This window comes from Bufo gargarizans, chromosome 3 (genome assembly GCF_014858855.1).
Source record: "Bufo gargarizans isolate SCDJY-AF-19 chromosome 3, ASM1485885v1, whole genome shotgun sequence".
Lineage (NCBI taxonomy): Eukaryota > Metazoa > Chordata > Amphibia > Anura > Bufonidae > Bufo > Bufo gargarizans.
Window position 1 is genome coordinate 373,255,189 of NC_058082.1, and position 26,705 is coordinate 373,281,893.

General features: G+C 40.8%; 1 protein-coding gene across 4 annotated transcripts in view; it reads right to left on the minus strand.

Annotated features, from left to right (window-relative positions):
• Positions 1-26,705, minus strand: part of SYNRG (synergin gamma) — a 208,515-nt gene that overhangs the window by 2,423 nt on the left and 179,387 nt on the right. For all 4 annotated transcript variants that reach the window (XM_044288118.1, XM_044288119.1, XM_044288117.1 and 1 more), the window contains one exon: positions 19,322-19,432. In XM_044288118.1, coding sequence (XP_044144053.1) covers positions 19,322-19,432 — 111 coding nt within the window. The remainder of the gene's footprint in view (positions 1-19,321; positions 19,433-26,705) is intronic.

Sequence of the window (26,705 nt, forward strand, 5' to 3'; positions counted from 1 at the left end):
GACAAAGTTGCAGTGGTGGACTGAGGGCTGTATTAGACCTGGAGATAGTCGGCCAGATCACTAACAATTATTTTGTATGGGGACGAGTGATGGCATTAGCGATCGCTCCGACCCTTACTGTGGATGAGAACGCTGCATGTAATAGCAGTAGTCTCCTCCACTGACGAGTAGGCGATGAAAGCTTCCTTCCCTACAATAGTTAGCCTCATCTGCTGGTCTAATACAGTCCAAAGTACAGTGCCTTGAAAAAATATTCATAGCCCTTGAACTTTTCCACATTTTTTTTCACGTTACACCCACAAACTTAAATGTATTTTATTTGGATTTTATGTCATAGACCATCACAAAGTAGCAAATATGTGTAAAGTGAAAAGAAAATAATACATGGTTTAAAAAGAACTATCTTAGAAGTATGGCGTGCATTTGTATTCAGCCCCCTTTACTGACACCCCTAAATAAAGTACAGTGTGACCATCTGCCTTTAGAACTCACTTTATTAGTAAATAGAGTCCACCTGTATGTAATTTATTCTCAGTATACCTACAGCTCTTCTGTGAAGGTCTCAGAGGTTTGTTAGTGAACATTTGTGATCAAACAGAATCATGAAAACCAAGGAACACACCAGAGAGGTCAGGGATATGTAGGGAAGTTGTGGAGAAGTATAAAGCAGGGTTACGTTATAAAAAAAATCCCAAGCTCTTAACATCTTACAGAGTACTGTTCAAACTATCATCCGGAAATGGAAGGAGTATGACACAACTGCAAAGCTACCAAGACATGGCCATCCAACTAAACTGAGAGGCCAGACAAGGAGAGCACAAATTAGAGAAGTAGCCAAGAGGCCCATGGTCACTCTGGAGTAGCAGAAGAGATCCACAGATCAGGAGGGAGAATCTGGGGTGGAGGTTCACCTTCCAGCAGTGCAATGACCCTAAACATACAGCCAGATCTACAGTAGAATACATTCATGTGTTAGAGTGGCCCAGTTAAAGTCCAGACCTAAATCCCATTGAGAATATGCGGCAAGACTTCAAAATTGCTGTTCACTGACGCTCTCCATCTAATCTGAGCATGAGCTCAGAAAAAGCTTTGCAAGAAAGAATGGGCAAGAAATTCAGCCTCTAGATGTGCAAAGCTGGTAGAGACATACCCCAAAAGACTTGCAGCGAAAGATGGTCCTATAAAGTATTGACTGAGGGGTGCTGAATACAAATGCACGCCACACTTTCCATATTTTTATTTATTAAACATTTGGAAAACTATGTATCATTTTCTTTTCACTTCACAAACACTTGCTACTTTGTGTTGGTCAATCAATAAGAATCCCAATAAAATACAACTAAGTTTGTGGGTGTAATGTGAAAAAATTTGGAAAAGTTCAAAGGGTATGAATAGTTTTTCAAGGCCCTATACCATAGGACCCAGGCTATTCCACAAACTTGGGCCCCCATTCTCCCTCCCCACAGCTGCTCTGCCATGAATATAGTTAACAAAATCAGTTTTCTTTACTTTTTTTTTTTTTTTTTCTTTTTATTGGGAAAACTACATAACGTTTACAATAAAAAATTTATTACAATCTCTCAATTCTTAGTAACCCAAGTAATTATATGTGCGTATATTCCACTCATCTTTTCAAAATATTTAGAAAAACCCTCCCCTCCCTCCCTCCCAGTTTGTGGTGCGTCAAAGTAGGACCCCTTATAAATAAAACAACTTGATCTCAGCTAACCAGACCTCCAACCACCCCATATCCTGGTCCATTGGTATTCATTTTCCCTCCGTCTATATAAAAATTTTTCGTAGTTCTTTACCTTATCGATTAAATTTATCCATGTGTTTTTATTTGGAGTGGATCGGGCAAACCAGGTGCGGCTGATCAAAACTCTAGCCAACATGAATACTCTACTCAAGAAAATCTTTTGATAACTATGAATTTTTAATTTGGAGAGATCATTGAGAATAAATACTTGTGGTTCAAAAGGGATTAGAATTTTTAATTTACACATAATATAGTTATTGATACCGTTCCAGTAGTTTATAAGTTCTGGACAGGTCCATATTATATGGAGAAAGTCTGCTCCTACAGTGTCACATTTGGGACAATTGGACGTGTCTCTTAACCCACATTTGTTCATCCACAGTGGAGTAATATATAATCTGTGGCAGATATAAAATTGTATCAGGACATGGTTAAAGTTCTGGGATAGTGAAGATAGATTCCCAAAAATATTATCCCACCCTTCTATTTGTACATTCGGACAGTCCGCCTCCCACGCTTTTTGTCCTGGAGAGTGTATATCACTAAACCGTGCTTTAATTAATAACTTATATATATTTGAGATTTTTATTCTAGAATGTGTACCTCCTACCCAATCATTCAGAAAGGAAACATTATCTATATCCAACAGCCGCTTATCATCCAAGCTGGATAACACAGAACGCAATTGGAAATACCTAAACCATGAAAGATTTTTTAAATTTTGTGTCATTTCCATATAGGATTTAATTTCTCTATCTTTAGCTACCTGTGAAATATATAAAATTTTATTCTTCTGCCAAAATGTGTCAGCTGCAATTTCATCCAGCCTTTTTAAATACAAATTGTGCCAAAGAGGCGTAAATGTAAGTGAACCCTTAACTTTCAACCATGTCCTAGTTGTAGCCCACACCTTAAGGAGTAGTTTTATAGTCTCTCTATAGCCTTGCTCATAACTCTTCAATAGGCCAGATTCCAACAAGGAAAAAATATTATTGTGGGCATGACTAGTTACCAACTTCCCCAGAAGTGCGCTATGCTCTGATTCATAGCACCTCAATAGCTGGGCTGCAATAAAGTATCCCTTAAAGTAGGGGAGATTTAAACCCCCACACTCCACTGATCTATACAAATACTCCAACTTAAGTCGAACTCGCTTTCTTCCCCATATTAAATCATTAATTAGACTCTCTATAAGTTTAAAATGTTTGTCTTGTATCCAAATAGGTGTATTCCTGAGCACATAGAGCAATTGTGGTAATATCACCATTTTAACTAGTGAAACTCGATCAGCTCTAGATAGGGGAAGTTTCAGCCAAATTCCTATTTTAGCTCTAATCTTTACCATGATGGGAATCAAATTAAGTTCTACAAAATTTTCGACCCGAGGCGATATCGTCAAACCCAAATATTGGAAGGTATCAACAATATCCAACTGTGTAACAGGAATCTCTTTCTGTGGTAGGGGGTCTATTGGAAGCAGACTAGTCTTGGTCCAGTTTATAAGAAGACCAGACACCTCACCAAATAATTTAACCATTTGAATAATCCTAGGGAGAGTGGTTTCCGTATGGTCTATAAAAAACAGAACATCGTCTGCATATAGTGAGATACGATCTTGTGTTCCCAGCGTACCAAATCCTTTGATCTGATCGTCCTGCCTAATGGCCATCGCAAGGGGTTCGATATATATATCAAATAGTAGGGGAGATAGTGGGCAACCCTGACGGGTGCCTCTATTTAACTCGATACTGCTACTCAAAATTCCATTAAGACTCAATTTAGCCCTTGGAGATCCATACAACAACCTAAGAGTGCGTATAAACCTCTCTCCAAAGCCCATCCTAGCAAGAACCTTCCAGAGGAAGCGCCACTCCACCCTGTCAAAGGCCTTAGAGGCATCTAATGACAGGATGGAGCGGGCGGTCCCCCCAGGGGCCTGGATATTAGAAAAGAGCCGGTGTAGATTATAATGTGTACCCTTATTTTTCATAAAACCGCTCTGATCCGGATGGACTATGGAGGAGATGACCCCAGAGAGCCTTGTAGCGAGGACCCTCGCCAAAAGTTTTACATCTGCATTAAGCAGTGAAATTGGTCTGTAAGATTCTAAATCTAGAGGGTCCTTGCCTTTTTTTGGAATTAATATCACTGTAGCCTCCATCATTGAATCCGGCAACCTCCCATCCTCCACTGATTCAGTAAAGACCTCCAGTAATCTAGGAAAAATACAGTCCCCATATTTGCTATAAAATTCATATGGAAGCCCGTCTGAACCAGGAGTAGAATTGGGTGAACATAATTTAATAGCTCCCTCAAGTTCCTTACTTGAGACCTCCAGTTCTAATGCTTTCTTTTGGTTCTCACTAATAGTTGAAAAGTTGATCCTATCTAGGTAAAGATCTATCTTATCGTCTGTAATATTAGAATCAGCCTTATACATATCAAGAAAATAATCAAAAAAGGCCTTCTCCACCGGACCCTGACCAATAGCTATTCTACCATCCCTCACTCGAACCCTCTCTATATGTTTTTTAGGTTGTTGATTGGAGATTACTCTGGAGAGTAGCCTACCGGGTCGCCCAGACTCTGTAAAATATTTTTGCCCTTTAAAGAAAAGATTCTGTTGAGCTTTATCCAGTAAAAAATTAGCATATATTTGTGTAGCTTTTTGCATATTTTCCCTATTTTTCTCCGTCTTATTTATATGAAAGGATTCTGTCGCTGTGATCACATGTTTCTCTAGATTCTTCTGTTTTTTCCCATATTCTCTTCTAAGATTCGTGATATTACTAACCATCAATCCCCTCATGTAGGCCTTAAAGGTATCCCATACCACTTGAATTTTTGCCGAGCCGTCGTTGATATCCCAGAATCGGCCTATTTCATTTCGAATTATTTCATGTGTCTTTATGACTGATAGCCAGTAGGGGTTTAATCTAAAGGGAGGTTTTGATATATATCTAACCTGAGAGAAACATAGTTCAAGTACTAACGGGGAGTGATCGGATATTGACCTTGTTTCATATTTCATTCGTTTTATCAATTTCATATATTTGCTATTTATCAGTACTAGGTCAATTCTAGACAATGATTTACCTGCTTTACTAGAACATGAAAAAACCCTTTTCCCCTGTCCCAGATATTCCCAAGCGTCCTCAAATCCAGCCTCCAGGCAGAATCGTGCGAGGGGGGACCCCTGAACCGTACTGTCCCCCTTAGCACTCATAGAGACCCTATCACGTAAAGGATCGATGACACAATTAAAATCCCCAATAATCAATGTTGGACATTCTGGCCATTTATCCATGAATACTAGAAGAGAATTAAGAACCAGCAGAGAAAATGGCGGAGGAATATAGACAAAGGCCAAAATACATAACTCTCCCCCTAACCTGCAGTATAGAAAAATAAATCTTCCCTGTTGGTCGACAGAGGATGCCTCGCAAACGAAGTCAATAAGTCTATGTATCAGCACCGTAACCCCTCTCGAGTAATTGGAGAGGGTAGAATGATACGTATGCACAGCCCATCCCCTGTCGACCACTCTAGTGGTCTCCTCAGTAAGATGGGTCTCGAGCAAACATATTATTGCTGGTAGATGGACCTGAGTCAAGTCAAAAACCGCTTGTCTCTTACCTCTTTCCCCCAAACCACGTACATTCCAGGAAAAAATTCTAATCATCGTCATCACCAGTGGTTAAATGGAAGATTAGGAGAGAGGGAAAAAGGAGAAGACAAGATGAAAAGGGAAAATAATAAACTGAAAAAAAGGGAACCACACCTACTTTGACGCACCACAACCCAACCCCCCCCCCCCACCCCTCTCCCACAGGCAACCCACCACATATTGTAGTAGATTTCTTTCCTAAGACCAACCCTCGACCCTCCCCCCAGTCAACCACCCCCCCGCCGCCATTTTGAAGCAAAGAAGACTCATTTAGGGGTGTGAGCCCCCTATATTACTAGTTATTCCCGTCATTTCATAACCCAATTGAGTCATTGATTGTTTCGGTCAATCCAGTCCGCGGCTTCTTCTGAGGTATCAAAAAAAAAAGTTTTATCCTCAAAAATAATCCGCAGTTTGGCCGGGAATATAAGAGAATATTTAATATCCCTCTCTCTTAACTTCTTTTTAACAATCATGAATGTGCGTCTCTTTTCTTGTATTTCTTTCGAAAAGTCAGGAAAAAAGGCCAGTCTAATCCCATTATAAACAACCGGTGAGGATTCCCTCGCCCTTCTCAAGAGGACATCTCTGTCCCCTGAAGTCAGTGACTTAGCAAGAATTGTCCGAGGTTGTCTCCCTGGAATTGGTTTTCCTCCTGGGACCCGATGAGCTCTTTCAATCATGAAAAGAGGAGAAAATGATTCTTTACCAAAGTTCTCAAGAATTAATTTCTGTACGAATTCAGTTGGATTTTTTCCTTCCTCACCCTCTGGAATGCCTATTATTCTCACGTTATATCTTCGTGACCTATCTTCAAGGTCCACTACCTTTTTCTTCAGGAGATTATTTTCCACTTTAAGTATAGAAACTTCCGTATTTATTTTTTTGGATTCCTTCTGTATAAAAGTAACAGAGCTTTCAAGGGTGTTGAGTCTGACTCGCATTTTGGTCAATTCCTCTTTTATTAGTCCCACATCAACTTGAATAGATCCAAGTTGGGTTGTAACCACCTGTATCAAATCTCCGTTCTGTTTAACCGCTAGGAGTATTTCTTCCAGCGGGGACGAATTGTCATCAGGGATAACTTCCCCCATTATTCCATCCTCCTCCTCAGGGTAACTAGCGCCTTTTTGTATTTCTCGCTCAGTTACCTCCAATTCATAATTCTTTTTTTCAGAGAATTCCTTTTGTCCGCCCCTCGTATTGACCCTTGGGGATTTCAGAAACTGGTCAAGTTTTGTTGGTTCAGCCGTTCTAGACCCCTGTTTCTGACCTGATAGATCGGTCGAACGCCTTGGGGCTTTTGGGCCCATATCTTATTCCTCCTTTTTTTTTTTTTTTGTAAATTTTTTTCTTTAAATATTTTTTTCTTGGATATTTATTTGATTTTTGATTTATTTTTTTTTTTTTCCCTTATTCCGCCTCCTTACTCTCCTGTACTCTCCTATACTCTCCTTACTCTCCTTCTTTCTCTTTTTCTTTTTTTTTTTTTTTCTGTTCCTTTTCTTTTGCTTTTTTTTCCTTTTTTTCTTTTTTTCCTTATCCCCCCTTTTTTTTTTTTCAGTGCCTTCTTCTTAGTTCTTGTTTTTTTTTTTTTTTTAAACCCTTTTTTTTTTTCGCTCCTCCCTATTTTTTTTTTTTTTTTTTTTTCTTTTTATGTCCACTCTTCTTTATACTCTTTCTCCTCTTATTTCCTTTTTTTTTTTTTCCCCTTCTCCAGCTTATATTTTAGACTTTAAAGTTAGCTTTCTTGTGATCTTATGATCAAGTGCAGCTTATAATCATATGTAACCATACATACACAACTTACTCAAAGTCCATTCAAGGTTAGTTGGAGTCAGCGGTCATGGGGAGGTTAATCACTAGAGGAGAGAAACTTATAGCTTCCTCAAAATATGAGGGAACAGCAGGTTACTCACTGACATCAGAACCAGGGGGGGTAACGGATCAGGCAGGAACCGGAGGCACACTCAATGGAGGTAGAGGAGAGAAAACCTCCAGACAGCAAACTGTTTGCAATGAAATGGAGAGCAGGAGAGGAGGCAGGAGCGGCAGCATCAGACACGGCACAGTCAAGAAGGAACCGGAGGCAGCCTGAACCCAACAGCCGATATCGGCACCGTAGCAGGCTTTGGGCAAAGAGCAGCAGCGCAGATCACGCGGTCCCGGTCACAGAGAAGGTAGATGTAGAATTCGGCACACAGACGCCGGCATACTCAAAGCGGCAGCGAGGTAGCAGAGCAGCGGGGAGAGCCGGGAGCGTGACGTCCACTACGTCATCACGTCTTCACTCCATCTGCACTTGCAGTTTTCTTTACTTAAAACAAATAAATTAATCTGTTGACAGAGTTGTGTGATCATGTTTTATTCTGTTTTTGGGAACAGTGCAAAACAGCAATTCTATAAGTTTTGTTTCAATACAACATTCAACATGTGGTGTAATTGAGACAGTAACCTTATTCTGTAGATCAACACATTTATTTTGACACCAAATGTATATTTATTTTCTGTTTTACGATAATTATTTTTTTTCAATTTATGGAGCTGTTTGAGGGTTTGTTTTTTGTGTGGGACAACCTTTAGGGGCACATTTATTAAGACATGCGTTTTAGACACCTGTCTTAATAAAGCCCTAGGCTGGCTGTGGTTCCGCCAAAGTTATGAAGAGGCGCCAGCCTCTTCAGAACTTCGGCGGATTCTCCACCAGTTCTAACTGTAAGACAGCTGGCAGCTCCCTTTGACGACCAATGATGTTCCAGATGTCAAACCTTGGTAGCACATTTAGGCTATGCAGACTGCTCACAGCAGCATGCAGTCTGCTATTGCCCTGTTGAAAAACTGGTCCTGGTAGAGAAATGGCCATACCACTAGTCTCATGTCATATCAATGTAATGCCAAGCTGTTAGTGTACCTGAAACAAAGACTGGAGGGGTCTGGCTAACTCACATTATGCCACCCCACACCATAATCCCAGGAGTAGGACCTGTGTGACGTTCTGTGAGGAATATGGATCATTATTTAATGGCAGCCATGATATTCATCTGATTAACCTTTGTCAGTGTACCTGCAAAATAAGTTCTCATTTCAAGCCTCTGCTTGTCAGATATAAAAGGTAGTGAACTCCACAGGGGTTCTGGCTTCAAGGAGGCCACATGCGTACAAATTCACACCTCAACAGTACGGAGGCCAGCTAATTCTACAGTAAAACCTCTCTGTAGGGGGTCTCAGCCCTTGCCCAGATCTATAATTTTCCCCCAGATATCATGGAACTGGCGGTTCATAAGGAATTATGAATCGCCTGTCGATCCCAGACATAAGTCAAATATATTTCTGCAATCCTGGGGCAAAGACGAACATGCCCATGGTCATAGGTTGGAGGTCGTCCAGGGGGGAGCCAGGGAGAGGAGATATACAGTACAGACCAAACGTTTGGACACACCTTCTCATTCAAAGAGTTTTCTTTATTTTTATTACTATGAAAATTGCAGATTCTCACTGAAGGCATCAAAACTATGAATGACTTCTCCACAACGCAACTGATTGTCCCATACCCATTTATAAGGCATGAAATCCCACTTATTAAACCTGACAGGGCACACCTGTGAAGTGAAAACCATTTCAGGTGACTACCTCTCAAAGCTCATCAAGAGAATGCCAAGAGTGTGCAAAGCAATAATCAAAGCAAAAGGTGGCTACTTTGAGGAACCTAGAATATGACATTTTCTGTTGTTTCACACTTTTTTGTTATGTATATAATTCCACATGTGTTAATTCATAGTTTTGATGCCTTCAGTGTGAATCTACAATTTTCATAGTCATGAAAATAAAGAAAACTCTTTGAATGAGAAGGTGGGTCCAAACTTTTGGTCTGTACTGTACATATCTCCCCAAAGAAACTAAATAACGGTACCATGCTTGGACTCTACTTGTAGCCGGAACCCGGGTGGGTCTGTTGGTCCCAGAAACATGTCCCTGTGACGTTCTGGTCTGGAGCTATGAACCCTAAAGGGTTTTGTGGGTCATTGAGCTGCCAGGATCAGCGGGGGGGGGGGGGGGACCCTTCCCAGAGGCGGGAAGAGTAGGGGCCGCCTACAGTTTAAAAGGCTTGTGCCAGCAAGTGGGTGTGTCTTTCTCTGAAAGGGGGTCACATCGTGCCATGTGTTTGGAGAGACCTGGGAACTGCTGACATAACTGCCACCACGTGACCGCAGCCTAGGACTATTCCTCCATCATAACCCAAAGGAACATTCATCTACCCGGTAACTGACTTGTGTAATTCTGTTTGTACCATACTACCTGTATTCGTAACCTCAGATCACTGTATATATTCGTTGTGTACAGTGTGTTATCTAGTGTGCCCTTAAGGCGATTAAATATATCATTTAATCTTGTGCTGTCTTGCATCTCGATCACGAATCCCCACATCCGTATTTCGGCCTAGTTACAAGCTACCGCGGGTTGGTTTCTCACCCTATAAAATCCCGTTAGTGGAACAGGCTTATATCAAACGAGAAGCTGGTGGCAGATTTCCCCGGCTGAGGAAGCACTGTTTCACTAGGGCAGTGACCAGGCTCCCTCAGCTTGTTGCCTCTCTGTGCCCATGTGGACAGGCGAAGTCGCTGTAAACTGTACCAAGCTGACCTTACATGCTCCTCTGGGAGGGCGTAACGTCATGTCTTGGTAACCAGTGACCATACTGTGTCTTGTGAGCTTGACGTAGTTGCCGTCAAGCAGGCACGAGGTGTGGTATCCCCCACACGTTCCCTTGTGAAGGCCTCTTCATGGCATTGCCCACATGGTCTCAAGACCAATCTATGGCTATAATTGCATCCAAGACAAAAGCAGGACTCATCACTGAAGAGGACAGACCTCCATTCCCATCATGCTGTGGTGGCATCAGGTAAACAGAAAACATGTAGCTGGACATCTGGCTCAAAGTCATGCAAACGATTTCTGACAGTGATGTCCAATTTTACTCGAAGTACAGACTGGATGCGACACCCAATTCATCTAATTAGATGATCAGTCTGTGCAGAGGTTCACCTCTGTGCACCTCTTGCTGTTGTTTCAGTTTGTCGATAATCCCCCAACCACCAGGACACAACTTTGAACAGTGCTGACATCTGTTGGCATAGGTGCATAGCAATCTGATGGAGTGATAAACTAAGATTTCTCAGTTTAAGCATTCTGTCCCTTTCAGTTTGTAACAAATGGTGATAACTGGCACAATTATCCCACATGACTTGATCCAATTTTTGAGGTTTCATGTGACTAAAAATCATTGCTTACAATCTGGCTTTTATACTTTTATACTCCACATGCCCAGATCCTCCTTGGTGCAGTAATTTAACCCCTTCCCGACACATGACGTACTACTACGCCATGAAAGTCGGTGACTTACCGCATCTTGACGTAATAGTACGTCATGGTTAACTCTGGTCACCGCACCGCGCGTCAATTTTAGTTTGTATTATTTTAGATTTTTGAACCCACACACGTGCCGTCTGCGTGTGTGGGTCCTGCACCTACTGAGCGCCGGTCAGTACGGTCAATTACTGCTTGCGTCTGCTCAGGTTTAGTGCCTTTTTAAAAAAAATTGGGACCTTTTTTTTCAAAATTTTTATCTTATTCTTTCACTTATCTTTTTCTCCTTTCTTTCTCTTTTTCATAAATGTTATTTTATTTAAATTAATTACAAGCCCCCTCACATGTTAAATCACTACATATACCCCCCTGATACTTTTCACTTTACATACACCAATAAAAATAAAAATGTCCCATTCATCTCAGAGAATGTACTCTGCTGAAGAGGCATACGCCATCCTTGCCTCTGAAACGGAGTCTGAAAGTGAGGGAGAAGAGGATTCCACATTCCTCTACTCCATCATCATCCGGTGATAAGGGACCCTCAAGGAGATGCCCCAGGAGAGATGAAGTAGCCCCCCCCCCCCAGTGATCCCCTATGGACCACACCGCCTGAGGATTATGAGCCCCAAATTCCAGAGTTTGAATTCAGATTGACTGCACAGGCTTCACAGAAATAGATTTTTTCAAAATCTATTTCTCTGACGATCTCATCAATTTGATGATGACCCAAACAAATTTCTACGCCCAGCCGTTTATTGCTCAAACCCGACATCCTCATATGCTAGATCCCTAGGTTGGACCCTAGTAAATGCAGCAGACATTATGATGTTTTGGGAGCTGTTGCTGCAAATGAGCCTGGTAAAAAGACCCAAAATGAGACAATATTGGAGTTCAGATGTCTTGCACCACACTCCAATTTACAATATGGCGATATCCCGTTCAAGATTTGAATCCATTTTAAAATTCCTACATTATAATGATAACGCACAGTTGCCCCCCAAAATGACCCACATTTTTACTGTCTATTCAAAATAAGACCCCTCCTGGAGCACTTCACCTCAAAATTTACAAAGGTGTTCACCCCAGAAAAATAAATTAGCATAGACGAGTCCCTTGTGCAATTTAAAGGAAGTGTTAAATTTCGCCAGTACCTACCCAGCAAGCGGGCACAGTACGGAATTAAAATGTACAAGCTGTGCGAGAGTACATCCGGGTACACCTACAGGTTCTGGGTTTATAAGGGGAAAGAATCCAGGATACAACCCCCGCCCCCCGAATGCCACCCTGTCCTAGGAGTTAATGGCAAGATTGTGTGGGACTTACTGCACCCACTGCTGGAAAATGGTTATCACCTCTATGTAGATAACTATTACACCAGCATCCCCCTATTTATGTCCCTAAAAGCCTGAGGTACTGTGGCTTGCGGCACAGTGCAAAAAAATCTGAGAGGGCTCCCTAGATCCCTGGTAGGGCAACTACTCCGAAAAGGCGACAGTAACGCTCTCCACCATGAGAACATGCTGGCGGTTAAGTACAAGGACAAGAGGGTGGTCCTTGTACTAACCACCATTCACACCAACACCAGTTCTCCTGCCTAAGTGCGAGGTACCACTACCTATGTCACCAAGCCAGACTGCATCCTTTATTACAAGAGGCACATGGGAGGGGTTGATCTGTGCGATCAAGTTCTGAAGCCCTACAGTGCCATGTGTAAAACTAAAGTGTGGAACAAAAACCTTGCCGTATACATTGTACAGATGGCAATGTACAATGCGTACATTTTACATTGAACTGCAGGCCACACAGGCACTTTCCTTCATTTCCAAGAGGCAGTAATCAAGGCCCTAATTTTCCAAAGTCAGAAAGGAGAGGTCCCGAGTACTTCAGGAGGTCATGGTGCCCGTGTTGTACCAGGACAACATTTCCCTGGTGAAGTCCCACAAACTGCGAAGAGGGGAAAGACCCATTTATCAGTGCGACGTCACCTGCCCTGATAAACCAGGTCTCTGCATGAAGGAATGCTTCCGAACCTACCACTCATCCATGGATTTTTTATTTCATCCTTTCATCCTTTATGCGCCCTGTAATATTTCCATATCTCTGATTTAGTCCACCTTACTTGCATACCCACTTTCAAACAACCACTACATAATCTTTTCTGTGAGACACCTGTTTGGTAAAAAGTACCCTTTCCACTACTTAAAATGTTTGTACAGGGGTGCTCTTTCCGAAATGGGGTAACTTCTTGTTTTTTTCTGGGAACCTCAGGAAATTTTTAAATGCGATATGGCAGTTAAAATCCATGTTTGCCAATTCAGGCCTGCAAAAAACATATTTTGCACTTTGCCTCTAAAGGCCTGCTGTGCGCCAAAACAGCAGGCTACGAGCACATATGGGGTGTTCGCAAAATGGGGAGAAAATGGGGAAAATATACTGAGGTGCATTTTCTCCTTTAACCTCTTGTGAAATTTAAAAATTGGGGTCTGCTAGTAATTTTTCATTTTTACAAATGTGTGCTTTGAAATCCTCTCTCTAGTATTTCTGCCTTCTGTGAGACACCTGTATGGTAAAAAGTACAGTTTCCACCACTTAAAATGTTTGTACGGGGGTTTTCTTTCCAAAATGGGGTCACTTTTTTTTTTTTCGGGGGACCTCAGGAAGTGTTTTAAATGCGACATGGCATTTTTGCCAATTCAGGCCTGCAAAATCCATATTTAGCTGTTTGTATCTAGAACCCTGCCATGCGCCCATACATCAGTTTTTGAGCACATATGGGGTGTTGGCGTATTCAGGGGTAAATGGGAAACAAAATATGGGGTGCATTTTGTTCTTTCACCCCTTGTGAAAGTGAAAAATGTGGGTGTAAAGCAACTTTTGGGGGAAAAAAAAAGTAATTTTTCATTTTAACAGCCAAGCGTTTCCTAATTCTGTGAAACGCTCGATGGATCAAAGTGTTCTCTACACACCTTAAAATATTCCTTGAGGGGTCTAGTTTTCAGAATGGGGTCACTTTTTGGGGGTTTCCACTGTAGGGCCACCTCATGGTGTCTTCAGCATAGCTTCCAATTACCATTCTAGCTAAATCCGCTCTCCTAAAGCCATATGGTGCTCCTTCCATTCTAAAGCCTGCTGTGCGCCCATACTTCAGTTTTCGAGCACACATGGGGTGTTTCTGTAAACCCCAGATTCAGGGTAATAGATTGAGTTTTATTTAGCTGTTAACCCTTAATGTGTTGAAGAACAAATTGATTAAAATTTAGAATCTGCAAAAAAAAAGGCAAATTTTGAAATGTAATCCATATTTTCCTTTAATTCTTGTGGGGCACCTAAAGGGTTAAAGTTTGCAAAAAACATTTTGAATATCTTGAGGGGTGTAGTTTCTAAAATGGGGTGATTTATGGGTGGTTTCTAATATGTAAGCCCCAGCAAGTGACTTCATAACTGAACTGGTCCTGGAAAATTTGGGTTTTGGAAATATTGTTAAAAATTTTAAGATTTGCTTCTAAACCTCTAAGCCTTCTAACATCCCCCCCCCCAAAAAAAATGTAATTTTCAAAATTATCCAAACATGAGGTAGACATATGGGGAATGTAAAGTAATTACTATTTTTGGAGGTATTACTATCTATTATACAAGTAGGGAAATAGAAATTTGAAAATGTGCTAATTTTTCAAAAATTTTACCACTGTCATGAAGTACGATATGTGACGAGAAAAATATCTCAGAATGGCCTGTATAAGTAAAAGCGTTTTAAAGTTATTTAAACACATGTCAGATTTGCAAAAAATGGCCTGGTCCTTAAGGTGAAAACCACATTTGGAATTTGTTTTCCCACTACATCATATGCAATATTGAATTATACCATTGCTATGTGACCAGAAAAATAAAGTTATGGCTCTGGGAAGGCAGAAGGTTAAAAATTAAAATGCAAAAAAGGAAAAAAAATCGCCATTCCTCATCAGGAAGAGGTTAAATAGGCAGACTGATTACAACCCCGGCCAGTTTTCGCCCTTCTGCCCAGGCCATTTTTTGCAAATCTGATCACTTTATGTGGTAATAGTTTTGAAACACTTTCATTTATCCAAGCCATTCTGAAACTGTTTTCTCATGACACATCGTACTTCATGATAGTCATAAATTTGAGTCAATATGTTTCACCTTATTTATGAAAAATCACAAATTTACCAAAAATATGGAAAAATTAGCAATTTTTTAAATTTCTATTTATCTGCTTTTAAAACAGAAAATGATACCTCATAAAATATTTATTGCTAACATTCCCCATATGTCTATTTTATGTTGGCATAATTTTGTAAATGCCATTTTATATTTTTAGAACGGTCAAAAGCTTAAAATTTCCCAAACCCACTTTTTAAGGACTTGTTCAGGTCTGAAGTCACTTTGTGGGGCTTACATAGTGGAAACCCACCCATAAATGACAAATGATTGTAGAAACTACACCCCTCAATTTACTCAAAAATGATTTTACCAACTTTGTTAACCCTTTAGGTGTTCTACAAGAGTTAAAGGAAAATGGAGATGAAATTTCTACATTTCATTTTTTGGGGAAGATTTTCCATTTTAATCAATTTTTTTCTTTAACCCATCGAGAGTTAATAGCCAAACAAAACTCTATATTTATTACCCTGATTCTGCGGTTTACAGAAACACGCCAAATGTTGTTGCAAACTGATGTAAGGGCACACGGCAGGGTGCAGAAGAAAAGAAGCACCATATGGTTTTTTGGAGGCAGATTTTGCTGGGCTGGTTTTTAGATGCCATGACCCATTTGAAGCCCCCATGATTCACCCTTACAGTAGAAACTCCCAAAAAGGGACCCCATTTTGGAAACTAGGGGATAAGGTGCCAGTTTTACTAGTACTATTTTGGGGTACATATGATTTTTAATTGCTCTATATGTTTTTTGTGAGGCACGGTAACTAAGAAATGGCAAAAATGTTTTGGCACAGTTTAAATTTTTTACAACATTCATCTGACAGGGTAGATCATGTACTATTTTTATAGAGCAGGTTGTTACAGATGCGATGATATCAAATATCTCGACTTTCTTTACTTGTTTCAGTTTTACATAAGGCTACTTTCACACCCGCGTTTGGTGCGGATCCGTCTTGTATCTGCACAGACAGATCCACACCGATAATGCAAATGCTTGTATCCGTTCATAATGGATCCGTTTGCATTATTCATAAAATAAAGTCCAAGTCAAAACGGATCCGTCTTGACTTACATTGAAAGTCAATAAAGGACGGATCCATTTTCAATTGCACCATATTGTGTCAGTGAAAAACTGATCTGTCCCCGTTGACTTACATTGTAAGTCAGGACAGATCAGTTTGGCTCTGCATAGTCAGACAGTCACCAAAACTCTGCAAGCTGCGTTTTAGTGACCGTCCCAAAAAACGCAGCGGAGACCAAACGCAGCCAAATTGAGGCATTCTGAACGTGTCCGTATTGGGCCGCTCGTGAAAGCCCTGAAACGGATCTCACTAGCGGACCTAGAAATGCCAGTGTGAAAGTAGCCTTATAAAGCATTGTTGAAAAAAATAATAATTATGTTTTTGTGTCTCCATTTTCTGAACGCCTTATTTATTTATTTTTTACATTTCTGCCGATCGTCTTGTGCAGGAAGAGTTGACGTTTTTATTGGTACCATTTTTGGGTACATATGATTTTTTGATCATTCATTATTACACTTTATGGGGAAAAGTGACCCAAAAAATTGGTTGTTTTGGCACAGTTTTTATTTATTTATTTTTACAGCGTTCACCTGAGGGGCTAGGTCATGTGACAATTTTATAGAGCAGATCGTTACGGACAGGGCAATACCTAATATGTATACTTTTTCTTATTTATTCAAGTTTTACACAATAATAGCATTTTTTAAACTAAAATAATTATGTTTTAGAGTCTCCATAGTTTGAGAGCCATAGCTTTTTATTTTTTGCCCGATTGTCTTAGGTAGGGTCTCATTTTTTGCGGGATTAGATGGCAGTTTGATTGGTACTATTTTGGGGGGCATATGCCTTTTTGATCGCTTGGTGTTGCACTTTATGTGATATAACGTGACAAAAAGAAAATACTTTTTGGGCACGGTTTTTATTTTTTTACGGTGTTCATCTGAAGGGTTTAGGTCATGTGATATTTTTATAGAGCAGAATGTTACGGACGCAGCAATACCGAATATGTCTACTAGTTTTTTCACTTCAACACAATAATAGCATATTTGAAACAAAAAAATAATGATGTTTTAGGGTCTCCATGTTCTAAGAGCTATATTTATTTTTTATTTTGTGAGCAATATTCTTATGTAGAGGCTTATTTTTTGCAGGATGAGATGACGGTTTTATTGGTACCGTTTTGTGGGACACACCTTTTTGATCACTAGGTGTTGCACTTTTTGTGATGTACGGTGACAAAAATGGCTTTTTTTTGACACAGTTAAATTTTTATGGTGTTTTTCGAACGGGGTGGTTCATGTGATCTATTTATAGAGCCAGTCGTTACGGACTAATATGTGTGTTTTTTCCTTTTTTTTTATTCCAAAATTAGGGGCGTGTTTTTACTTGAAACTTTTTTTTATTTTTTATTAACACCACCTTTTTTTTTTTTTTACGTTATTTCTGTACCCCTGTGTCTCATATGTATTGTAATACATTGCCTGTTAGTGTATTACTCTGTGTAATACTCTAACAGGTTGCATCGGAGACCCAGCCTGGGGCTGGATCTCCTTGGCCCCCGTAGAAGGAAGTTCCTGATGCCGTGCAAGGCTACCGATGGGCTCCCTCATCCGCCGCAAAAAACCCTTCTATGCCGCGGTCAGCTTTTATAGCGATGCCGGCGGATACTGCAGGGGCCCGGCTATTAGGGACCGCGTACCCCTGCAGTGATCGGGCGTGCACCGCTCCGTGGCCCGCCTGATCACCTTCACCATGACATAATAGTACGTCAAAATGCAGCAAGTCACTTGCCGCCATGACATACTATTACGTAATATGTCAGGAAGGGGTTAACATGTCCCTATGGAGTTTCATCATTTTTGTCCAGGCCAGTTTCATTAGTTTGCTTCTTAAAATTATTCTGTTGAACCACAATTCAAAAACTATTTCTGATTTTCAATAAAATGTTTTATTTATTATTACTTTTGTCAGTTTTAAGTTATTTCAGAGATTATTGTGGGTTGTTCTGTAATGTCTTATTTCTTCTTGGGCTAGACATTGTGTACAGTGATATCTAGTTATTGTAGTATCTACATCAACATAAAAAATTAAAAACTTTGTGCTGAGAAATTTCTATGGGGCCTGCGTTACGTGAAAAACGCACAAAGAGGAGCGTGCTGCGATTTTCACGCAACGCACAAGTGATGTGTGAAAATCACCGCTCGTGTGCACAGCCCCATAGAAATGCGTTACGTGAAAAACGCACAAAGAGGAGCATGCTGCGATTTTCACGCAATGCACAAGTGATGTGTGAAAATCACCGCTCGTGTGCACAGCCCCATAGAAATGAATGGGTCAGGATTCAGTGTGGGTGCAATGCGTTCAATTCACGCATTGCACCCGCGCGGAATACTTGACCGTGTGAAAGGGGCCTAAGGAGAAGACTGTCAATCACCAGCAAATGGGCAGAGAGAGGAGGAGCTTATGAATAACTCTGACTCTTCTCAGGTAGAGTTGATTGTTTTCAAGGCCTGGGCTGTAATGATTATGATGCTGGTCCTAAGCAACTACTTACTTTTAACTCATGAGTAACACACCCCTAAAATCAGCTCATCTGTCATTACTTCATGCAGTCCTCGATGAGTTCAGCATAAAATCGATGACAGGTACCCTTTAAGGCTGCTTTCACACTAGCGTTCGGTATTCCGTTCGTGAGCTCCGTTTGAAGGAGCTCACGAGCGGACCCGAACGCAGCCGTCCACCCCTGATGCAGTCTGAATGGAGGCGGATCCGCTCAGACTGCATCAGTCTGGTGGCGTTCAGCCTCCGCTCCGCTCGCCTCCGCACGGACAGGCGGACAGCTGAACGCTGCTTGCAGCGTTCGGGTGTCCGCCTGGCCGTGCGGAGGCGTGCGGATCCGTCCAGACTTACAATGTAAGTCAATGGGGACGGATCCGTTTGAAGATGCCACAATGTGGCTCAATCTTCAAGCGGATCCGTCCCCCATTGACTTTACATTGAAAGTCTGGACGGATCCGTCCCAGGCTATTTCCACACTTAGCTTTTTTTTGCTAAAATAATGCAGACGGATCCGTACTGAACGGAGCCTCCGTCTGCATTATTATGGGCGGATCCGTTCTGAACGGATCCGCCCGAACGCTAGTGTGAAAGTAGCCTAACTGATGTCACACTCAATATACTGCTGTTTTCCCAAATATTGTAATGGTTAACAGTTTTTATGAAATTAAAAAGACATCTGCCTTTTTGGTACTCAGCTCCAAGCAATACAAAACTTTTTTTTTTCCTTAAGGATTAAAATGTACATAAACAATAAATGTATAATTAACATACCTTGCTTCGAGAGTCAACATTTAGCAAACATACACCGCATGCTAATTCTTGAGCATTTTTTATTCCTGGTCGTAGCAAACAAGAGGCAAAATCCAATGCACTTTCATCTGGCTGCAAAAAAACAAATAAAACATAAGAATGTATTTGCGGCTATGATGCAAAAATATATGGACTGAATTATGCACGCAAAATCAGGTAATTTACTGATATAAAACTCATTTTATAACATTTTAAAAAATGATTCTTAGTTAATTTTGAGTTTTAGACCTGTGTACGGGTGTCACTATACTGATGGCAGAAGTGCTGTATTGTCTCTACAGAGCGGTGTAGCATTGTGTGCGTGTGGCCAAATGCACAAGGAGTGTAGAATGGCAAACCAGGGTTTTGTTTGACTACATGGTATGGTGGCTTTGATTAACAAAGTTTGTGAGTACATTTGGCAATCTTTGCGAACTGCTGTGGATGGAGATGATGCCGCTGCCTATCTCTCATGCCTAGTATCACAGTAGACATGGAGGGGAAAAAAAATAAAAAATAAATACATCTGCTGCACTGTTGCCTCTGCACCTGTACTACTTGGCATGCATTTGTTTTTTCTCCACACCTGATTTAAGAATAGGGTAGAAAGGAACGGTGCAGTGATACCTTAAAGGGTTGCCCTGTGTTTTAACTGTCATGTTTTCATCAAATTATTAATTTTAGCATATGTTACTGCTGCAGCAGCATTATGCATAAAGCAATCTTTAGTTTCTTCACATACCACCGTTTTCCTTGAGTTTTCCCCTTAGTTATGGCTGTCTTGAATCCTACAATATGAGGATCTTCTCAAAATGGCTCATCTGCCAGTTCTCTGAGGCCAAAACTGCCTTCCCTTACTTCCCAAACACACTTGCTGTAGCCAGCAGCTTCCTGACAGCCAATCAGATTGGATTACTGAAAGGCACGCCTCCTTTCTCTGGAGCCTAATGCTGGCATGCAGTGTGAAGGACCGCCCCTCTGTCTTCTGTTTACATTAAGTTGGGAGACAGATGAGCCCTAGCAACGGTCTTTTAAGGGAGCAGTGGAAAGGGACATGAGGCATTAATAAAATATGTTATTATAAGGTAATTACAGATCTTTTAGCAATCATTGAAAGACTAACTCGGATACACATGCCTAGCTCTAATAAACTAGAAAATAAAAAAATAAATATGACATTTATCCTTTAATAATTTGTATTCCCCCCACCACACCTGTGGAGGGAAGCATACCCTGCCACTCAGTTCCAGCTCATTCGGTCGATCACTGCATTCCAGTTCCTGCTGGAAGTTTACAAGTAGGGACTGGAGCACAGTAAATGCAGTGGGGGACTGAAAAAGTGGAACTGAGCTGCAGGGAGCAGGTGAGAATGCATCCCTCCACAGGTCTGGCGAGTAGGGTGGGAGACAAAAAAGTGTTAAAAAGCTTAACAACTCCTTTAACATTATCAAAAAGCATGAGTAATATAGAATGCATGACGTGGCTACACACAAGTCTAAAACTATGGGGCAGCAGTTATATCAAACCACTACAATAGGTCTCCACATAAGCTGTATGCACAAAAGCTTATGGTATTTTTAAATGAGAAAGCTTGGACTAGGGGAAAATGTGTGTTTATGGGTAAGTAACTGGCTCAGTGATAAAAAACAGAGGGTGGTTATTAACGGTACACACTCGATACATGGTTATTAACAATACCACAGGGGTCAGTATTGGGCCCTAATCTCTTCAATATATTTATTAATGATCTTATAGAAAGCTTGCACAGTAAAATATATATATATTTTTTTGCAGATGACATTAAACTGTGTAAAGTAAATAACACGCAAGAGGACAGTATACTGCTACAGATGGATCTGGATAGATTAGAGGCTTGGGCAGAATAGTGGCAGATGAGGTTTAACACTGACAAATGTAAGGTTATGCACATGGAAAGGAAAAATACATGTCACCAGTACATACTTAATGGTAAAACACTGGGTAACACCGACATGGAAAAGGGACTTCGGAATTTTAGTGGACAGCACACTGAGCTGAGCCCAGACATATCCCCTTCTTCATCCAGGCAGCCCCTTTGAGATGAGAATAGGAGCATTTCACACTCCGGTGCTCTTCTTTGCCCTGCACTGCATAGGGCAGTGCTAAAGCCCCAGGAACACTGATAGGCGAAAGCTTCCGCCTAGCAGTGTATGTTTGTAAACAAAAAAGCCCTTGTCCAGTGCTATACAGGGCAGGGCAAGGGAGAGCATTGGAGAATGAAATGCTATGATGCTTATATCAGAAGGGCTGCCTGGGTGAAGAAGGGGATATCCCCTTTAACTGTAGAATCCAGTGTTAGGCAGATGCTGCTAAGGCCAATACCAAAACCCTTCCTGTATGTGAGTAAACATTAACCTGCTGAAAAAGCTGGAAGCCCTACCATGAGACACAACACAATGTTCTCCACATAGCGCTGAGCTGTTAGTGTATCTCGTATCACTACTAGGAGTGACTGACTGTCATCACATTAGCAGTTGGCGGCAATATGTCATTTTACAGCAAAGGTAGGATTGAAGCAATTACCAAGAGGCCTCCATACTTGAACCTAGTTGTTGATGTATCCCACACAGTTCCTGGGTTTGTCACTAAATACAATATGGTTCCAGTCGTAGCAGTCCAGGTTCCTCGTTCACACCACTGATGCAAATGAAGGTAACAATGGCTGGATTTCAAAGGCAGGACACTTAATAGGTGCTGTGACAACAAATTTACTTTTGCTAAGGCAATGGAAATGATCCAGGCACAGACAAGGGTGTGCAATGGAGGTGTCACCTGTGTCTGGATAGTGGACAATGAAACTGTGGATTAAGCTATGCTCTCTACTGGTGGTCTGTCTGGGACGTCTACTCGCAACACCTCCTAATAGCTAAATCAGAACGGCCCAAATGGCAGGCAATTTGTCAACGCAACCATTCTGCTTATCTCAGTCCATTGATGCGTTCCCTCTCAAAGTCTGTTAAATGGGTAAAATGTCTATGAGTAGTAGAGGCATGTAAAGAGTAGGCTCTGAAAGCCTTTTTATATGGTAACTGGGGAAACACTTTTTTTTTTTTTTTAACTATTTTACTAACAGAATAGAAAAGTACATACATTCCAGTATATATCGTAGTACAATAGGAATTAACAATACATACACTTGTTAAAGAACTTCAGATATGTCAATAATTCCATACATCCAGTCACCCATTGCACCATTGCCGTTGCCTCTTCCATTAGGTATTCTTACATCCTAAGTGTCTTTCAATATTCCCATTAAACCGATTGAACCATGGATCCTCGAGCTGTTGATATAGCTTGTCGCAGTCTTGTGGATGAGTATTGAGTATGTGGGGATTCACACCACCGACCCCATACCTTATCAATTTTTTGTGGTTTATTACGGTGTTTAAACACCAGTACTATATATGGTAGAATCTGATTTATTTGTTGTTTCCATATGGCTAAGTTCGGTGTATTGGGATTTTATCATCTCAAAGCAATACTTTTACGAGCCATGGATAGAGACTCCTTTAAGAATGTTGTCATATAGTGATCCCAATTGTCTTCATTTAATATTCCAAATAGGCAAATTTCAGGGTTACAGGCTACCGAAACTGGCAACAAATGTGATAAAAAGGCCATCACTTCTTCCCAGAATATGGCAATTGGACTGCACCTCCAGATGATGTGCCAAAAATCCACCTCCAGTTCCCTGCACCTTGGGCATGCAGTAGATGACGCTCTACCCATTGTGTACAGGCTAGTGGGTGTTAGATATGCTTCATGTATAATGTTTAATTGTATCATTTTATTATTGACTGCTGGTAACACCTGTAAATGCGATTCTAATAAATCTGCTATAGAATCTGTTGTAAGTACGGGTATCTGTCTTTTCCATTTTTCCATAATCCTAAGGGATTGGCGCTGACCTTTGCTTGCACAAGGTGTGAATAAATTGCTGATACCAAACCTCTGGGTCCCTGAGTTTTAACTATTTTAACTATTATTAGTGGGTATTTGGAGATTGTAGTGCTTGCTGATGGAAATACATTTTGTATGACCGATCGTAGCTGTAAGTATAAAAAAAAATGGGTTCTGGGGAGTTGGTTTCTGGGATAGCGCTTCAAATGTCATTAACACTCCCTGGTCATATATACGTCCCCTAGGGTAGATTTCTCTGGCTCAAGGTATCAGGATCTGCTAGTGGGGCTTGATAAGGAGACTGGTACCAGTTAAATGGTGTTATGGTCAGCAGGATTTATCCCAGAATGTAGATTTGGCCACGGAGCTCCCTTTAGCTGTGTCCAGCCCTTTTGGTTGCTGGCCACAGCCCCTTGGGGAAGCACTTTTATACCCTCTTGTAACAAGGCCCAGTGTCTAATCAAACCACACCTGTAATCCTTTACTTATGTGCCTGAGCTGCATTCGTTTTTCCACCTTTCTATACTTCTTTGATAGCACAATTTCAATTTAGAACTGACTAATTATCACTCATATTTTTTATATATTCTTTTGTATCTATTATTCCGTCCATTACCATGACGTGTTTAGCATGATTTATTTTGTGGGAATATTCTAAAGCCGTCCCGCCCCTCCGTGAAATTGTATGTACAGCTTGACTCACTGTATTAAAATGCACCGGAGTCCCGGACATCCCCTCTCCATCCCCTTCATCAACTTGCGCGCACTGTTTTGGAGCATGTGATCATGAGTCAGTGCGCTTGCTAGCTCTTTCCCGTGCGTGCTGTTGGTGAGTGGTTGTGCCTGGGTGTATCAACAAGGCATTTTCGCCCACAGGACTGCCGCATACTGGATGTTTTTCCCTTTTCACATCATTCTTTGTAAACCCTAGAAATGGTTGTGCGTAAAAATCCTAGTAACTGAGCAGATTGTGAAATACTCAGACCGGCCCGTCTAGCACCAACAACCATGCCACGCTCAAAATTGCCTAAATCACCTTTCATTCCCATTCTGACATTCAGTTTGGAGTTCAGGAGATTGTCTTGACCAGGACCACAACCCTACGTGCATTGAAGCAACTGCCATGTGATTAGTTGACTAGATAATTGCATTAATGAGAAATAGAACAGGTGTTCCTAACAATTCTTTAGGTGAGTGTATGTGTATACATGTACATAAAACAAACAGACTACATTACTGCAGTTGTAATGAAAAACCTTCAAGCCATTTATTCAAAGCAGGTACAGCCTATTCCAAAAATTCAACATTTCGGCAGTCACAACCACCTTTATCAAGCATGTAAAATAGTGTAAATTACATGTATATACACTCCTCCCCACAATTCAATTGGTCATTACACCAGTGTTCCCCATATACAATCACCATGACAACCCCAAAATGCATCAAGTTATTAGGTTACAGTGTGAAATATATTGATCTACATAACACATCTCTACCCAATAATGTATACTAAAACAAGGACACATACGTATACTAAAACTATGATGACACATCTGTAACTCACACACAGGCTCTTTCACAATGGACACATATATAATTATTTTACAACGATCGTAGACATCCTGGACAAGATGGGAGATTATGGATCAATATATGAACTCGCCCTGTTTTGGTATACACTATTTGGCTAGATGTGTTATGGAGATCAATATATTTGACACTGTAAACTAATAACATGATGTATTTGTCATGGTAATTGACTGTATATGGGGAACACTGGTGTAATGAACAATTTATATTCTTGACAAAAGGTGGTTGTGACTGCCAAAATGTTTCATTTTTGTGACTGGATGTACTGTACCTGCTCTGAATAAATGGCTTGAAGGTTTTTCATTACAACTGCAATGCTGACGCCTGCTTGTTTTGGATATTTTCCAGGGCATGTGACCCAACATTTTATAAGATGTGAACTACCATCTTGCAAGGAAGTGACTATTCAGTTCTTCCAGTGAGTTATCTCCTATCCCACTCATTACAGTGGAGCTTGAGTGTGTATTACCGCTGTGATGCTGCTGACCACCAGGGCATAGTGATAGTGCCCATATGATCAGGCACTGTAATAGTACGGCATTGGACCGTTGAGGACTCCTGCCAATGTCATACTATAATATGTTTTCTTACAGAACATTACTATACCTGTCCACAGTACGTGCCTGGTATTGCAGCTAAGCTACACTACGTTGGATGTGACAGAGCTGCAATACCAGACAAAACCCACATACAGGTCTGGCACTGTTTTTGGAAGAAAGCAGCTACCGTATTTTCGTCCTATAAGGAGCCACCGTGCTGCCCATATATTACCTTCAATCCAGCACCCTGTACTTACGTCCGTAGCAGGCAGGAGGCTGGGTGGGCGGGCAGGATGTTGGCTTGGAAACGCTAGAGATATCAGCAAAGTCTGTTTAACCTGGTTTATTAAAATTTGAACCCAATGATTGACTGTGCCAAATTTAACGACCCTGCAATTAACTAAGAGTGGCGGCAATTTAAATTTTCCCATAAAAAACGAATGGCTGAAATGTGATTGGCCTCTGGCTTTAAAACTGAGAATGGCGGTATTTAAAAGTTTTACATTGAAGTCAATAGGTGAAATCTGATTGGCTGTTTTAGGCTCCACCCACTTTTTGTAAATTTTGACCACAGTCACCTAGTGAGTAATTGTGCTAAGTTTGGGATACTTGGAATTTAAACTGTGATAATAGCAGCAGTTTATCTGTTTTTCATTAAGGTCAATGGCTGAAATCTGATTGGCTGTTGTTTTCCCGCCCATTTTTTTCCTAATTGTGATCCACAGTCACCCATTGACTAACACGTTAAGGTTTGGGAATTATGGCATTTAACGTGTAAAAATGGCAGCAGTTTTATTTTTTTTCTACTGAAAATCAATGAATGAAATTTGATTGGTTATTGGTGGCTCTGCCCACTTTTTCTAACCTTTCAAACCTTGAAGTAGAAAAACCCAATGACCACATTTGTGATATTTGAGGTCCATGACATCAATGATGTGAAAATGGCAGCATTTTTAATTTTTCCCATTTAAATCAATCAATCAAAGAAATCTGGTTGTTTTTGGCCCTACCCACTTTTCTGAATTTTAATCCCAGTCCTCCGGTGACCATCTGTGCCAAGTTTGAGGACCCTGCCATTAACAGTCTAAGAGCAGCGGCAGTTTTAAATTTTCCCATTTAAACAAATGGCTGAAATTTGATTGGCCGTTGTAGACTCTGCCCACCTTTTATTAATTTTAACCCCAGTCACCCAGTGACCCACGGTGCCAAGTTTGGGTACTCTGGCTTAAATACTGTGAAAATGACAGCTTTTTACATTTTTGTCATTGAAGTCAATAGGGAAAATCTGATTGGTTGTT